The sequence below is a fragment of the Caretta caretta genome, chromosome 13, assembly GCF_965140235.1.
Source record: "Caretta caretta isolate rCarCar2 chromosome 13, rCarCar1.hap1, whole genome shotgun sequence".
NCBI classification, from domain to species: Eukaryota; Metazoa; Chordata; order Testudines; family Cheloniidae; genus Caretta; species Caretta caretta.
This window is the reverse complement of record NC_134218.1, coordinates 29,800,145-29,817,784: the sequence shown is the minus strand read 5'-3', so window position 1 is coordinate 29,817,784 and position 17,640 is coordinate 29,800,145. Positions and strand designations below refer to the sequence as shown.

The 17,640-nt window shown below is 42.2% G+C and overlaps 1 protein-coding gene across 2 annotated transcripts in view; it reads right to left on the bottom strand.

The window, feature by feature from the left end:
- TRPC4AP (transient receptor potential cation channel subfamily C member 4 associated protein) overlaps positions 1-17,640 on the bottom strand; it is an 81,460-nt gene that overhangs the window by 20,969 nt on the left and 42,851 nt on the right. For both annotated transcript variants that reach the window (XM_048820659.2, XM_048820660.2), the window contains exons 8-12: positions 16,606-16,794; positions 13,057-13,199; positions 4,852-4,983; positions 4,341-4,399; positions 237-338 (exon numbers count right to left, since the gene is read on the bottom strand). In XM_048820659.2, the coding sequence (XP_048676616.2) occupies positions 237-338; positions 4,341-4,399; positions 4,852-4,983; positions 13,057-13,199; positions 16,606-16,794 (625 nt within the window). The remainder of the gene's footprint in view (positions 1-236; positions 339-4,340; positions 4,400-4,851; positions 4,984-13,056; positions 13,200-16,605; positions 16,795-17,640) is intronic.

Here is a 17,640-nt window from a genome sequence, read left to right as displayed (position 1 = left end):
CAATTTCACCTAGCTTCTTTCACATGTGATATATGGAAAATGCATCTCTTTGCATGTCCACAATTTCCTAGTGGTTTTGCTAATGTAACTTATTGTTGAAGTTAAAGGAACGAGGCTTCATGAAGGATTTCAAACAGAGCAAATAATAAAAAAATCTAGTGTAAGCACTTACCAAACTTTCAGAGTTTAAGAAAGCTTGAAATAGCAGGCTACAAAACCTATAGCTTCCTCCCTACCTGTCTGTGTTGACGACTGCATCTACTTCAGGGATGTTGGCTTTGAGGGAGATTGCACTCAGTTCATTAAGTTCTTGGCTGTTTAGCAGAAGATACTTGTTCCTGAACAAAAATCATTGAGAGAGAAAAGGGAAAATGAGGCCGTGCACATCCATTTGTCTCCTTAATTCATGACGTAGGTAAATGTTGCTAGTTATAGACACTGCAGCTGCAACCAGCAACTCCAAGCCGAACAAGACAGTGTGGCTAAGTTATTTGTGAAACTGGAAAGACGGGAACAGACCTTTATTTGTGCAGCCCACTACTGGGCTGTCGCCCTGCCTAAGAGTGCATGCTATCACATTGCCAGTCCTCCTGAAATTCAGTCCCTGTCGTTAATAGTTAAAAAAGCAGTGCCAGGCTTCTTACACTTGTCTTTTTTATTATACCATAACCATCCAAAAGCAAATTAGAGAAAAAAGATACAATAAAAGGATAGCCTTTCAGCTCTTACAAAATAGAGGTATTTCATCTCCTATAATAGCTTCCAACAGATTAAATAGCAAGGATATTAACTTTCAAAAATATAAATGGTAGCTTAACAGATTTCAGAAAATTCAGACAGCACAGCCTTCCAAGAATCCCTCAAAGAGTCTCTATGCTGCCTATCACTATCTGCCCAATAATATGAAGATTAACTAGTAACATTAATTTGTATAAAGCACTCAACTTTTCCAGTACTTGATTACTATTTACTTGACTATGCTCCCACCCTACTCCTGGAAAGCACCAAAACACATCAGGAAACAAACTAGAAAAACAGGGACGGGTATAGCAATGTAAAGAACTCACACAATAAAATATTTAGCCAAGTAACTACGTAAAAGAGAAAGTGTTTTTCCAATGTCATTCAAATAAACCTGAATTGCCCATTCCCGATTTTCGAGAACGCAAAAATCATTTATATACTCTATTCTACAATATTCACTGTGAAAGAATTTTTTTTTAAAGAAATGCATTACAAGAAATATTTTTTCAAATGCAACACACTCACTTTTGCTGTAAATCATAATTTTAGTCTGTTTTAGTTGCAAGTGGCCAACAATGATTTTTTAACTATAAACATAATCCTGATAATGAAGGCCAGGAGGCTATCTAGCTATTTTCTAGGTCACACCAATTCCAGCCACCAGTTAGTCAAGGTGACTTCCAAGCCTACAAAAGGCTTCCTTTCACTGGCTATAGTAATGATTGAGATCTCTCTCCAAGTATTGTTTAGCATCTGCCAGCAATTCTCCCCTACTTTAAGATGCTGGACCAAGACAAAATATAAATTGTTCCTCAGATGCCTTATTACTTTTAACACCTAACCCTGCTGATTAGCATCAGCTGGAGTTGCCACATGGTATCTCTGTTTCCTTCCAGGTCAACAGGTTTCTGCAACGGAATTCTAACATCTCTCACTATTAAAAAAAGGAATTCTCTTAATCCTTAGCCAGTAACTCAGGGATTTAGCTGAGTCTTCTCTCCCTGTACCAGCTGAGTTCAAGCACTCTTCAGTCTCTTGCTTTCATCAGATTTTCAGGTAACTCAAGTTTATCAGTCATTTTACATGCCTTAACAGAGATTTTACTTTACTATTAATTTTAATAATCCACTTTCTTAAGCATGTCTGTTTTAGATTCCACACTTTCCATTCAGTTTCAGTGGATTCCAATGTTCATGATCTAAAGATGTTCAACTTTTAGATGTTTAACTTTATAATTTTTGTTTCAACCATGCTTGAGGTTTTTATAGTGATCGCTTTAATACAGACAGCATCTAAGGAGACTTACTGTACCATCTGGGAGTTGTTGCTGGGCTAATAGTGGCTGCAGAGGGAAAGTTTTTGATGGGCTGAGATACAGATCTAGGTCCCAGCTTTCATGGCGAGAGATCTCTCAAGGTAAATATGACACTTTTACAGCATAAGAATTGGTGTAAGAGCATTATTTACTGTCTAGTCCAGAAACTTCTGAGAGTGCAAGAGAACAGCATCTGGGTTCCCTCCATCTACCCCATTTTGACCTTTCGAGATGAGATGCATGTTTTCTCATTCTGAGCAACGTGTGCATGCTCTTAGGATAGTTTTGGTATTTTCTATCCTTGCAATTTTTCCCCTGAAACATTACAAACCAGTCAGAATCCAGTGCTATAGGTGTAATTTAGATTTCTCCTTGAAATGGGAATTACCTGCACTGTCTGTGTCTAGAAGTGAACATTTTATTTATCCTTGTCAGAAAGCACTTCCGCATTAGTTCTTATTAGAACTCTACACCAGGCAGCACTTCCTTTCCCAGTCCCTATTTTCAGGAAATTACAAATTACAGATTGACATTTTTCATGCAGTGGGATGTTTGCTGAAAAGGTGTAAGAATGTAATTAACAAATTATCAGATAAAGGCAAGCGTAACAGAACACTTCTTAATTTGCTCCACTACATGCATCCGACGAAGTGGGTATTCACCCACAAAAGCTTATGCTCCAATACGTCTGTTAGTCTATAACAGGGGTCGGCAACCTTTTAGAAGTGGTGTGCCAAGTCTTCATTTATTCACTTTAAGGTTTCGCGTGCCAATAATACATTTTAACGTTTTTTAGAAGGTCTCTCTCTCTAAGTCTATAGATTATATAACTGAACTATTGTCGTATGTAAACAAGGTTTTCAAAATGTTTAAGAAGCTTCATTTAAAATTAAATTAAAATGCTGATCTTATGCTGCCGGCCTGCTTAGCCCATTGCTGGCCTGGGGTTCCGTTCACCAAGGCTGGCAGTGGGCTGAGCGGGGCCTGAGGCCGGGACCCCAGTTGGCAAGGGACTGGCAGCCAGAACCCCAGACTGGCAGTGGGCTAAGTGGCTCAGCCCGCTGCCGCTCGGCCCCGAGTCCTGGCCCTGTCCACATACAGTAGGTACCTACCTTCTCCCTGGTTCTAGCCATTCTCTTCCTCTCTCTGCACTGCGATGAGGGTGGGAGTGCACTGAGCACAGGGCTGGGGGTGAAGGAGCAGGCTGGGGGTTGGAGTGCAGGGTCTGGCCAGGAGCTAGAATGAGGGAGGGGGCTCAGGGTTGGGGCAGGAGGTTTGGGTGTGGAGCGCTTACCTGGGCAGCTCCCATTTGGTGCGAGGGGTGCGCGTGTGTTACGTGCGCGCGTGTTCAGGAACTTCCGTTTGGTGATCAGGGTGGGAGTGGGGATGTGGTGGGTGCAAGGGTCAGGGCATGGCGTATGGGGGTCTGTGGGCTGGGGTCATGGGGGTGCTCCCCCATATATCTACACTGCAATTAAAAACCCGCGGCTGTCCATGCCAGCTGACTTGGGTTCACGGGCTGGTTTAATTGCAGTGTTGATATTCAGGTTCTGGCTGCAGCCCGGGCTCTAGTACCCTTTGAGGGGGAGGGTCCCAGAGCTCAGGCTCCAACCCGAGCCTGAATGTCCACACAGCAATTAAATAGCCCCTTAGCCCAAGGCCCACAAGCCTGAGTCAGCTGGCACGGGCCAATCACGTTGTCTAATTGCAGTGTAGACATACTCTTAGAAAGACACTCAACTTTTGACATCCAATAAGCAAGTACTAGTATATTGAGACCACCTTCATCTACCTTTTGAAAGGAAAAACTGCATACACAGCACCTGAGATAGAACTGTTCATTATGTACCCTCCTGAAAACACTATCAATTTAAGCTACAGGAAGAAATTTAGGATGATTAAATACAATTCCCCAAGCCTGAGTTTTATCAGGACTAAATCCTCACTTGTGAAGAGTTCCATGGGATCCTTAATGATCACAAGTTGCCTAGCAAAATCAAGGTCTATCTAAAAAGACCTGCAGCAAAACCCTTGTGCCACACTACTGCACTGGCTTACTACTCACTCTGAGGGAGGAGAGCCACCTACTACTCATGAAACCTACTTTCACACTATTTCTCATTTACCAAAAAGCCTTTTTATATCAGCAGTGGAACATTTAAATACAATAGCTCGGGGCAAAGCATTTAAACACATTTGGGGTGCTCAATAATTTAGTTAAAAGGGAACAAGAGACACTATTAAATACAATTTACTGTAAGCTTGTTTTTTCCATACTTACTCATGATGATCACTAAAACTTTGAAGAAGCCTCAAAAACTGTATCTTTAAAGTAATGTCCTACCAAAAAAAAAAAAAGGTGAAAAAACCCTTTAAATATGTATTATACATATTACAGTATCATCACTAATGATAAGCAGAGAAGAAATAGGTATCTCAGACTAGGCTGGAGTTGGACATCTTTCAAGACTGAAAAAGTATTCACAACATCCTGAATGTGACAAGCAATTGGAGTGAAGGAAGGAAGGAAGGAACTTCATCATGAGTTCCCCAAAACAGAAGAGAATGAAAAGGGTGACGGGATGTGTGCAGTGTAACATAAAGCTAAGTTTATTTAAAATAAAATAAATAAAAGCTAAGTTTACCTCCAGATTTCCAGGCATAAAGCAATGCCTCGTATCTGGTATCAAGGCTCTCAAATCAATGGACTACAGCAATTCCAAGGGCGGGGGAAATGTTCTATAACTGTAGCATTTAAATTACCATGCCAAATGTGAAACTAGGGTACTCACTGGACTACAGTCACAATTTTGATTATGCCCACGCAGAACAAGGGCTGATGCCGAATGCTTCCTCCAGATCAGTTTGTCAAACAGGTTATTAAGGCCAGGAATCAATTTGAATTCTGCTATCATTTTGTGAACCTGGACAAGAAAAGAAAAGTGTTAAATGTGTCTGGTTGTGTCTGGTACCTTCACAAAGGGGAAAAGGCAGTTTAGAACACAGATGGGCATGACTACATCATCTCTTGTTAGCAGAGACACTGAAATGCGTTACTGAACAATGTGGGTTTTACTCCACATACAAGAAGTGGTGAATCCCAAGGGAAAGACTTCAGTCTCCTTCAAGAATTAATTCTGTCCACGTCCACTGAACAGAAACATTTGATCCAGTTTCTTTGGAGACAGCCTAAACTGATGCTTGAATTTACAGAGGTTCCTCTGAAGAATGAGCTAGGGGCAACAGCATACTCTGGAAGAGGAAAGTTAGCACACTGAAGGTAAAGGGACACCCAACTATTTATGTATGCTGAAATTCTTCCTATAACATTTTAGTGCAGTTCCCTGGTCTCTTTTCTGCTGATCCTAGGTCAGGCCACTGATTCTAGGGTGGCTCCTTGCAGGCAGGAATGAAAATAATGCCTGTGGCATTTTCCCAGGGTCCTAGCATGGGATACTAGGTGCTGTGGAGAATGTTGTCCTGCAGCACTAGCAGGGAACTGACCTGCAATGCACAAGCAGCACAAACGTTAGTCAGCAAACCAGCATGTTTTTCCTGATGCTTCCCCTACTCCACCCCCTGTTCTTTTTTGTTTTTTTTTTTTTAAAAAGAAAGAAAATGCAGATCATCTCTTAAACATGCCTCTGCCTGAAAAGTCCCAGATGTGGGACAAAACCAGAATGAGGGAGTCAGTCAGTCATGCAGGAAACTTATGCTGTGGGATTTTTTCCTTCTGTGGAAAGGACTTCAATTAACACCCCAGATTCAGAATTCTCCATTTCTGATGCAAATGATTTGGAGGGGGAGAGAGAAGGCCAAGTGTGTGTGAAATGTAGGGAGCTTTGGGACTAAAATGAGCAATGCCCCTGGAGATGAGGTGCAAGTCAGAGTTCTACTCACAAGCTTGACTAGGACAGTCTTATGAGTATTTGGCCCTGGTGAGGCCACATCTGGAGTATTGCATCCAGTTTTGGTCCCCTCACTACAGAAGGGATGTGGACAAACTGGAGAGAGTCCAGCAGAGGGCAACAAAAATGATTAGGGGGCTGGGGCACATGGCTTACGAGGAGAGGCTGAGGGAACTGAGCTTATTTAGTCTGCAGAAGAGAAGAGTGAGGGGGGATTTGATAGCAGCCTTCAACTACCTGAAGGGGGGTTCCAAAGAGGATGGAGCTAGGCTGTTCTCAGTTACGGCAGATGACAGAACAAGGAGCAATGGTCTCAAGTTGCAGTGGGGGAGGTCTAGGTTGGATATTAGGAAACACTATTTCACTAGGAGGGTGGTGAAGCACTGGAATGCGTTACCTAGGGAGGTGGTGGAATCTCCATCCTTAGAGGTTTTTAAGGCCTGGCTTGCCAAAGCCCTGGCTGGGATGATTTAGTTGGTGTTAGCCCATCTTTCCTCAAATAGTTCAGCCATTTAGATGAACCCAGGCAGCAGGTTTCTTAATTTTAATTGGATCAATCATTTCCATAGCTGGCATTTTGTTTAGCAGTCATAGTACTGAAATCCACGGACGGCCTGCAGTCACATTTTAACATGATCTCTCAGTAAATCAGGACATTTCCCTAACAGGGAATGCGGGATCCTGTTTCTGCATCAGTTTTCTGGAACCACACATGAAGTCTAACTCAGCAGTCCCAGAAAGTGGAATCCTCCCAACATTATATTTGCACTCTGTCCAACATTTCAGTCAGCCTTTTACCTACCCCCACCTCCACCTTCACATGCTCCCACACGCCAAGAGACTCCTGCACAGAGCAAGGGACTCTCCCAATCATTTCCAGAGACAGTTGCCAATAGCTGTCTGCAGAAACTACTTTGGATGCACTAGCCCCTCACAGTGGCCAGTATGGCATAACTGCAGCAGGGTGAACTATAAAATGTATAAAAACTATTATGTGAAAATGCAGAACTTGCAGCTTCCCTGTTGTCTCCACCAGTGTTCACCGTTTTAACAACAAGAATCAGATTGTCATACTCAGTGCCTTTGTGTCCTGTGCCAACCAACACACCCCTAGATGCTTTCCTGCCTTCTTAATATTAGCCTACTGAACTGTAAGACCAAGCGGGGCTAACCTTTATATCTTATGACACCCATAAACCATAAGGGTTGCTTTCTAATTTCACGGTCCCTCCTAGAGACCCCATTTGAACTATTGCTATATAGTTCAGTTGAATGCCAGAACAAATCCTCTTTGGCATCTTCCCACTGCTGCTCAAGATTGTGCAGATGGTTTAATGCCCATTTCCAGTTCCTCATTATGCTAAACCCCATCACACTTCCTCTTAACGTGTGCAGCTTGGCTCCCCAAGAAAGGAGCAGGTAGAGCAGCAGAGTATCTTTCACCACTTAAGTAGAACCATGTAAGACAACCTAAAGAAATATGTGAAGTGACTACTTGAGGGTGCGGTTATAATTACAGGGCATGAAAAGCCAACCAATGCAGTAAAGAGCCACTTCTCTACCCGAGTGTGATCATCCCAAGGGGGCAGTGAAGTGTGGTCACGGAGCCTCTGCTAGCACTGCAGAGAAGAATTGAACAGTGTACAATGTCACCAAGAAGAGAATCTAGAGAGATGCTTCAGTATTGGAGAATTTAGTTTTTTCAGAATGTTCCCTTGCTGAAAAATTAAATGCCTATTTACATTTCTTCTCATAAATCAGCGATCCAAAAAGAGTTTTGTAACCTCCTGAGACAACAGCATAATTCTGCATGGAATTGCTGAAGCAAGATCTTTGGTTGCCCGAATTGGAAGACTGATGTCACAAACCTATGACCTTTAATCCCCTCCGCCTGGCAACTGCTGATCTATATGGTGGTTACCATGGCAGAAGCAGCAGAGGGAGAACACAGACAGCTGCAGCAGCCCAGGAGCCAGCAAAGAGAGCTGTAAACAGGGGAGTTTCAATGGCAGTTCTGTTGGAGGAGAAGATTAACAGGGTTTAGGTGGGAAGGCGGTGGCAGATACAGAGGCAGCAGTGGGAGTGACCCATGTCGTGGAAGACACAATGAGGATGACTGGATGTGGAAGCTGTGGTATGTAAATGATCCTGGAGGGGGTACCTGGTAAGAGTTTTGTCGGCATGAAATGCCGTCTGATAGAGCTGATGGAGGAAAAAGATCCGAGGTTTGGAGATGGAGGTGGAAAGTCTGGTTGAGTTTAGAAGGCGGTTTGAGTAGATTATGGAGCAAAGACACGAGGTATCTGAAGGGAAAAGCTCAGACTTGCAGATGGAAGCAGGACTGAGGAATTCTGAGGGGAGACTGCTGGGTGAGGAAAGTGGTCAGTGGAAACATGTGACTAAAAGAACCAGGCAGAGGAAAAGATGGGCTAGTAAAGGAGAAACAGAGCTCAAGAACAGGTCTGTAGAGTTGGAAAATGAAGAAGGGGCTCAGCAGGTGGTCACTGAAGATGGAAGGGCAAGGAAGAAGAGAAGAGCGGCTAGTCCTATAGGAAAAGGGGAAGAGTCAATGGAGACCACACCAAATATGAGCCCCAGGAGGATACAAGATGGGTTGAAGAGGAATGGAAAGAACTTGCAGCCAGAGGGAACAGGGGACAGACTGGAGAATAGCACCGTCACCAGGAAAAGGCAGGTCTATGTGATCGGGGACTCTTTACTGAGAAGAATAGACAGGCCTGTAACCGGAGCTGATCCAGAGACTAGAAGGGTGTGCTGTCTTCCAGGTGCTAAGATATGGGATGTAGACCTGAAGTTGAAAAGGATCCTAAAGGGAGCAGGAAAGAATCCCCTAATTATCCTTCATGTGGGAACAAATGATACAGATAGATTCTTGCTGGAAAGTATTAAGGGAGACTATGCTAGGCTGGGGAAGACGCTTAAGGAAATCGAGGCTCAGATTTCGAGGCCTAATCGGGCACAGAATGTGAGCAAGGCCAAAGAGCAAAAATTAAGATGTTTGTACACCAATGCGAGGATCCTAGGTAACAAAATGGAGGAACTAGAGCTACTGGTGCAGAAAGTGAAACCAGATATTATAGGGATAACAGAAACATGGTGGAATAGTAGTCATGATTGGACTATGGGTTTTGAAGGGTATGTGCTGTTTAGGAAAGACAGAAATAAAGGTAAAGGTGGTGGAGTAGCATTGTATATCAATGATGAAGCAGAACAAACAAATAAGAAGCGATGGAATGGATAAGACAGAGTCTGTCTGAGCAAAAGTTACATTGGGGAAGAAAACTACTAGAGCCTCCCCTGGGATAGTGCTTGGGGTGCGCTATAGACCGCCGGGATCTAATTTGGATATGGATAGAGCCCTCGTTAATGTTTTTAATGAAGTAAATACTAATGGAAACTGCATGATCATGGGAGATTAACTTCCCAGATATAGACTGGAGGACTAGTGCTAGTAATAATAGGGCTCAGATTTTCCTAGATGCGATAGCTGAGGGATTGCTTCATCAAGTAGTTGTTGAACCGACTAGAGGGGATTTTAGATTTGGTTTTGGTGAGTAGTGAGGACCTCATAGAAGAAATGGTTGTAGGGGACAATCTTGGTTCAAGTGATCATGAGCCAATTCAGTTCAAACTGAACGGAAGGATAAACAAAAATAAATCTGCAACTAGGGTTTTTGATTTCAAAAGGGCTGACTTTCAAAAATTAAGGAAATTAGTTAGGGAAGTGGATTGGACTGAAGAACTTATGGATCTAAAAGGCAGAGGAGGCCTGGGATTACTTTAAGTCAAAGCTGCAGAAGCTATCTGAAGCCTGCAACCCAAGAAAGGGAAAAAAATTCATAGGCAGGAGTTTGAGATGCTTGCTCATCCAGATTGGTCTACGAGAGGTGATTAAAAGAAAGCATACAGGGAGTGGAAGATGGGAGGGATCAGCAAGGAAAACTACCTTATTGAGGTCAGAACACGAAGGGATAAAGTGAGACAGGCTAAAAGTCAAGTAGAGTTGGACCTTGCAAAGGGAATTAAAACCAAAAGTAAAAGGTTCTATAGCCATATAAATAAGAAGAAAACAAAGAAAGAAGAAGTGGGACTGCTAAACACTGAGGATGGAGTGGAGGCCAAGGATAATCTAGGCATGGCCCAATATCTAAACAAATACTTTGCCTCAGTCTTTAATAAGGCTAATGAGGATCTTAGGGCATGACAAATGGGAATGAGGATATGGAGGTAGATATTACCATATCTGAGGTAGAAGCGAAACTCAAAACAGCTTAATGGGACTAAATCGGGGGGCCCAGATAATCTTCATCCAAGAATATTAAAAGAATTGGCACATGAAATTGCAAGCCCGTTAGCAAGAATTTTTAATGAATCTGTAAACTCAGGGGTTGTACCGTATGATTGGAGAATTGCTAACATAGTTCCTATTTTTAAGAAAGGGAAAAGAAGTGATCCGGGTAATTATAGGCCTGTTAGACATCTGTAGTATGCAAGGTCTTGGAAAATATTCTGAAGGAGAAAGTAGTTAAGGACATTGAGGTCAATGGTAAGTGGGACAAAATACAACATGGTTTTATAAAAGGTAGATCATGCCAAACCAACCTGATCTCCTTCTTTGAGAAAGTAACAGATTTTTTAGACAAAGGAAACGCAGTGGATCTAATTTAGCTAGATTTCAGTAAGGCGTTTGATACCGTGCCACATGGGGAATTGGTCCTGCTTCGAGCGGGGGGTTGGACTAGATGACCTTCTGGGGTCCCTTCCAACCCTGATATTCTATGATTCTATGAATTATTAGTTAAATTGGAAAAGAAGGGGATCAATATGAAAATTGAAAGGTGGATAAGGAAATGGTTAACAGGGAGACTACAGCGGGTCATACTGAAAGGTGAACTGTCAGGCTGGAGGGAGGTCACCAGTGGAGTTCCTCAGGGATCAGTTTTGGGACCAATCTTATTTAATCTTTTTATTACTGACCTCAGCACAAAAAGTGGGAGTGTGCTAATAAAGTCTGCGGATGATACAAAGCTGGGAGGTATTGCCAATTTAGAGAGAGACTAGGATATCATACAGGAAGATCTGGATGACCTTGTAAACTGGAGAATAGTAATAGGATGAAATTTAATGGTGAAAAGTGTAAGGTCATGCATTAGGGATTAACAACAAGAATTTTAGTTATAAGCTGGGCACGCATCAATTAGAAGTAACGGAGGAGGAGAAGGACCTTGGAATACTGGTTGATCATAGGATGACTATGAGCCGCCAATGTGATATGGCCGTGAAAAAAGCTAATGCGGTCTTGGTATGCATCAGGCGAGGTATTTCCAGTAGAGATAAGGTGGTTTTAGTACCGTTATACAAGGCACTGGGTGAGACCTCACCTGGAATACTGTGTGCAGTTCTGGTCTCCCATGTTTAAGAAGGATGAATTCAAACTGGAACAGGTACAGAGAAGGGCTACTAGGATGATCCGAGGAATGGAAAACTTGTCTTATGAAAGGAGATTCAAGGAGCATGGCTTGCTTAGCTTAACCAAAAGAAGGTTGAGGGGAGATATGATTGCTCTCTATAAATATACCAGAGGGATAAACACCGGAGAAGGAGAGGAATTATTTAAGCTCAGTACAATGTGGACATAAGAACAAATGGATATAAACTGGTCATCGGGAAGTTTAGACTTGAAATTAGACGAAGGTTTCTAACCATCAGAGGAGTGAAGTTTTGGAATAGCCTTCCAAGGAAGCAGTGGGGGCAAAAGACCTATCTGGCTTTAAGATTAGACTCTAAGTTTATGGAGGAGATGGTATGATGGGATAACATGTTTTTGGCAATTAACTGATCTTTAAATATTCATGGTAAATAGGCCCAATGGCCTGTGATGGGATGTTAGATGGGGTGGGATCTGAGTTATTACAGAGAATTCTTTCCTGGGTATCTGGCTAGTGAATCTTGCCCATATGCTCAGGGTTCAGCTGATCGCCATATTTGGGGTCGGGAAGGAATTTTCCTCCAGGGCAGACTGGAAGAGGCCCTGGAGGTTTTTCGCCTTCCTCTGTAGTATGGATCACAGGTCACTTGCTGCAGGAGTCTCTGCTCCTTGAAGTCTTTAAACCACGATTTGAGGACTTCAGTAGCTCAGACATAGGTGAGAGGTTTATCGCAGGAGTGGGTGGGTGAGATTCTGTGGCCTGCATTGTGCAAGAGGTCGGACTAGATGATCATAATGGTCCCTTCTGACCTTAGTATCTATGAACACGTTTTTCTGCTGGCATTTCTCAGCATAGTGGAATTACAGAGAAGTATTTCCTTATAATGTGCCTCGATTTCCAGTGGAACGCTTACTTCTCAAACAGCCATGCTTAACAAAAATAGTATTCAAATGGACACCTGTATGCAGTAAAGTTTGTGCCTTATGACAGCGAAAGGGGTTGGAGTGGGATAGAAACCGGAGGCAGCTTTTTGCAGCACATTCATGTATACTATGAAAGCTGCATTCTTGCAATGGAAAAAGGCAGAAATGAAGTCTTTGCATTTACACAATACCCCCCCCTCCCCCCAAAATCAAAAAGCCTTTCACAGAGTCCATGATTTTCTTGATCCCATAGCCCCAGCCTATCCATATATATTAGTTTCACTTTCTCTGTATGTCCTTGAACTATGAACTCCATGTAATTGAGACTGTGCTTTGCCCAGAAAGCAGCGAAGCACACACTGTGTACTACCATGAACAATTCTTCTGTTCATTTTCATGTTCTTTTGTATCCGTACGTAGGTTTATAAAGTACCAGTTATTTGTGCTTATAGGATTGTACTTAAAATGTATATTTGTTTGTAGAACTTTCTCTAAATAAAAAAAAAGTGTTTACAAACCTCACCATGAGGCCCAGAAGTAAAGGAACTCTAAGCGGGAAAGTACTGAGTGGTTTCTAACCAGTGACTCCAATACAGCTTCACTAAACAAAAACTTGGAGCGCATGATGGTGGGTTCAGGTAGGCTAAACTGAATGATTGGATTTAAAAAGACAATGACTATTCTATGCACACATGAACATTTAGGTAGATACTCACCTGATTCCTCTGTCTCCCCATCAGCAATACACAGAGAACATACAACACCTCCAGCTTGTACATGATCTCATGCATGATCTTCATGGACTGCGGAAGCTGAGTTCTTGTTGAGGTGTTGGCTAATCCACTTTCATCTGAAGACTCTAAATGAGAGACCAGAGACATGAGCCTGAGGTAGTCCCCATAGGAAAAGGATTGGTTATTGTTTTATGTAAATACCAATACTGCAGTACTGCAAACGTATGACCAGCACATTTGCTTGAAGATCTTCCTAGCAAAAATGAAGATGTGTCATGGGACTGAAATAAGCAATTCCAAGTTATCTGCAAGAGTTATCCTCACTCTGGGAAAAATGCACCACTGAGGTTTAGATTAGGACGGTGTTAGGATCTTTACCTCAAATATTTTTTTTTTAAATAGTTCACCTTCTGATAACAAGCCAAACAGCATTTCATACACAAAACTAATGGATTACAAATGTGAAATTCCTAATGACACTATGTCACTTCTACCCTTGTTCTCTTCTTTGTACACAGGAAATCATGAATTCGGGGATGTGATTTTCAAAAATGCTCAGTTTTGGCCTAACTCTCCTCTAACTATCTCCAGTGGGGGGGTCACAGGTAGGCCAGTGCTAAATGCTTCTGAAAATCCATTCTGTAAGTATAATGTTGAAGGACAGAGATAAAAATGTAACATGTCTGGGATGCAATGGAAGCCACAATATGGAATTATTTAGATCACAAAATTGACACACTTTAAATAAAAACAGGCTAGGATTTAAAGTTAGACCCATCATGGTGGCTTGACTTAAGGAGGTGCAAGTCATGCTGTCCCCATACTACATTTTTGTGAACCGGTTAAACATGCAGGAGTGCTGGGAGGCATGCAGCCAGAGTCAGAGAGACGCTCACATTGCCCAGAAGAGGAAGTTGCAGCCCTTATTGTGATGATCACAGAGATTATCCAAGATCAAGAGTTCTGTGAAATGTGTACTCCATTTCTGAGAGAGTTCTCTTTTATAGTAGTAAGCTTTTTCCACTTTACACCAAACCAAAATTGTGCACACATACTGAGATAGCACACTGAACAGAGACAGTTCTGTGTGCAAGACCTACACTTAATTTTGTTTTAGTATATTTGCAGGATTTTTAATAAGAGTTTTTGCCACAATCCTGATCAAGTAGGATCAAGAGGATAGTTGCTCCTATGTATCTTCAGAAGCTATGTAAAATTTGGAGATCAAGAAAACAACCTTATAAGGTCTACTCCACTAAGGAGACTACATTTTTGGGAGAGTAGTTCACCTCCTGTGTTATACAAGTGGTCAAACTAAGAAGATCAGAATGGTTTCTTCTGACCTTATAATCTATGTATTCACATAGTGAAGAGAATGTATATGCATTTTCATCACAATACTTCAGAGCTTACATAACACATCTTTAAAACAAACATAAAAAATGGGGAAGGAATGCAAGCAAAAATAGAGAAAGAATGGGTTAAAGAATATTTCAATAAATTAGATGTATTCAAGCCAGCAGGGCCTGATGAAACTCATCCTAGGGTACTTAAGGAACTGGCTGAAGCAATCGTGGAACCATTAGCCATTATCTTTGAGAGAACACATGGAGGACGGGTGAGGTCCCAGAGCGCTGGGGAAGGACAAACATAGTACCTATCTTTAAAAAGGGGAAAATAGAGGGCCTAGGGAACCACAGACCAGTCAGCCTAAATTCAATACCTGGAAAAACAATGGAACACCTTATTAAACAATCAACTTGTAAGCACAGAATAATATAGTTATAAGGAAACGCCATCACGGATTTGTCAAAAACAAACCATGCCGGACCACTCTAACTTCCTCTTTGACAGAGTTACTGGCCTAATGGATGGTGGGAAGCAGAAGACATGATATATCTTGAGTTTAGAAAGGCTTTGATACAGTCCCCCGTGACACACTCATAAGCAAACTAGCGAAACGTGGTCTAGATGAAATTATTGTAAATTGGGTGCACAAATGGTTGAAAGATTGTACTCAGAGTAATTATAAATGGCTTGCTGTGAAATTGGGATGGTGTATCTAGTGGAGTTCCATGGGGGGGTCAATCCTTGGTCTGGTACAGTCAATATGTTCACTAATGACTTGGATAATGGAGTGGAGAGTACGCTTATAAAATTTTCAGAGTACATCAAACTGGGAGAGGTTGCAAGCACTTTGGAGCACAGGATTAGAATTCAAAACGACTTTGATAAATTGGAGGATTGGTCTGAAAAGAAGATGAAATTCTACAGTAAATGCAAAGTACTACATTTAGGAAGGGAAAAAAAATCAAATGCACATCTACAAAATAGGGAGTACTTGGCTGGGTGGTGGTACTGCTGGATCACAAACTGAATATGAGTCAACAAAGTGATGCAGTTGCAAAATGAGGCAATATCATACTGGGGTGTATTAACAAGAGTGTAGTATGTAAGATATGGGAGGTAACTGTCCTGTCTATATGGCACTGGTGAGGCATCAGCTGGAGTACTGTGCCCAATTCTGGGCGCCACACTTTAGGAAAGATGTGGACAAATTGGAGAGAGTATCCAGAAGAAAGCAACAAAAATGATAAAAAGTCTAGAAAGCCTGACCTGTGAAGAAAGGTTACAAAAGCTGGACATTTAGTCTTCAGAAAAGACTGCTGATGGGGAACCTGATGACAGTCTTCAAATACGTTAAGGGCTGTTACAGAGAGAATGGGGATCAATTATTCTCTGTGTCCACTGAAGGTAGACCAAGAAGTAATGGGCTTAATCTGCAGCAAGGGTCATTGAGGTGAGATATTAGGAAAAGCCTTCTAACTACAAGGGTAGTTAAGCTCTAGAACAGGTTTCCAAGGAAAGAATGATGGAATCCCCATCGTTTGAGATTTGGTTATACAAACACACACTTGTCAGGGATGGTTGAGGTTTACTTGGCCCTGTCTCAGCATAGGGGGCTGAACTTGATGATCTCTCCAGGTCCCTTCCAGCCCTACATTTGTATGGTTCTAAGTTGTCTTAATTCAGTTGGAGATAGCAGCTGAATGATTTGCTGGAACAATTAACAGTTTATCCGAATTACCTGCCATTGTGTGAAGACGAATCACTGAGTTGCCTGAGCATGGAGATGGATGCAAGAATGCTTAGATTCTAATCCCTATTCTACAGCCAGTTTGCTGTAGATTTTGAGCAAATTGCTTAATTTGTGCCTCAGTTTCCCACATCTGTAAAATGGAAATAAAACTCTCCTACCTCTCGTGAGAGGGATTCAGAGGGTTGCAAGCATAACACTATATAAGGAGCTCTTTGGACAGCTGAGAAGTAAACTTCACAATAGGATCTATTGGTAAGTACAAAAATCAAATCACTTTGCAGTAAAACAGGAGACAGATCTAAGCATACTGTGCTCAACATGTTGGTTTGTTTGTTTGTTTTTTCGAAGGGGGAATGGGGAGGAGATAGAAGCGAAACCCAGCTATTCTACAAGCCATAAAGCAAAGCCATAGATTAGTAAATAACAGATACCTGTGCTGCTCTGCTCTGCCTCCTCATTTGCTACTCGCATCAGGGCATCAAGAACAAGTGCATTGTCCAGCCAGGTGTACCACTCCTCTAACTCCTGGAGAAAATTGGAAGTACCTGTTGTTTCTGATACTTTCCTTGTTGCCAGTTTGCATAATCGCTCAACAAAGCCTGGAATATTCAGGAGTGTAGCTACAACAGGAAAACACCACAACAAGTCAACAACCAACAAAAGACTTCATGCCAGATGGCAAATTCACTTTTCAAAATGCTCTTATCGAAGTATACAACAGTGTACACAACTGTATTCTATATAGCTGACAAGAGCCAAATATTGGCTTTTTTGATGAGCGCTCAACAGCAGCAAGAGGGATCCTAGACAGTTAGACATGACAGGTTGGGTAAAAACCAATCGTTTTTAAAAAATGGATCTTTTTTAAGCCTAGAATGTCTGTTAAGTCATCATGAAGAGAAGGAAACAGCTACGAGCATTGGTTGAGAGCTCTTCTTGGTCAGACTATCATCAAGTTGCATCATCACTGGGATTCAGTCTGTTACTGTCCCACTTTTAAAGTCAAAATGGCTGAGAACTTATGAATTACACCCATGCAACAGCAAGGGCTTTCAGCAACTAGTTTCAAAATTAACATAGGCTGTTATAATTTGAGTTTAAGGCCTAAACTTACTATTATATTTACTTATTAAAATCATTTAGGAAAGTAATTTAGTCTGCCATGTCAAGAGTCCTAGTCCACTGTGATATATGAAGTAACTCAACCAAACACCACCCTTACTCAACAGCTAATTAGCAGGCAACAATTTCACTGGTTGTATGAGGAAGACTGCATAGATCAGGAGTCTCAAACACGCAGCCTGCGGGCCGCATGTGGCCCGCGGGGTTCTTTTGTGCAGCCCACCAAGCTCCCACGTGCCCCTCCTCCCACCCCATGGCGCCGCAAGCCCCGCGCCGCTCCCTGAAGCGGCCGGAGCCATGCCCCTGCACCCCCACCCTCCCCGGGGAGGGAGGGAGAAGAGGAC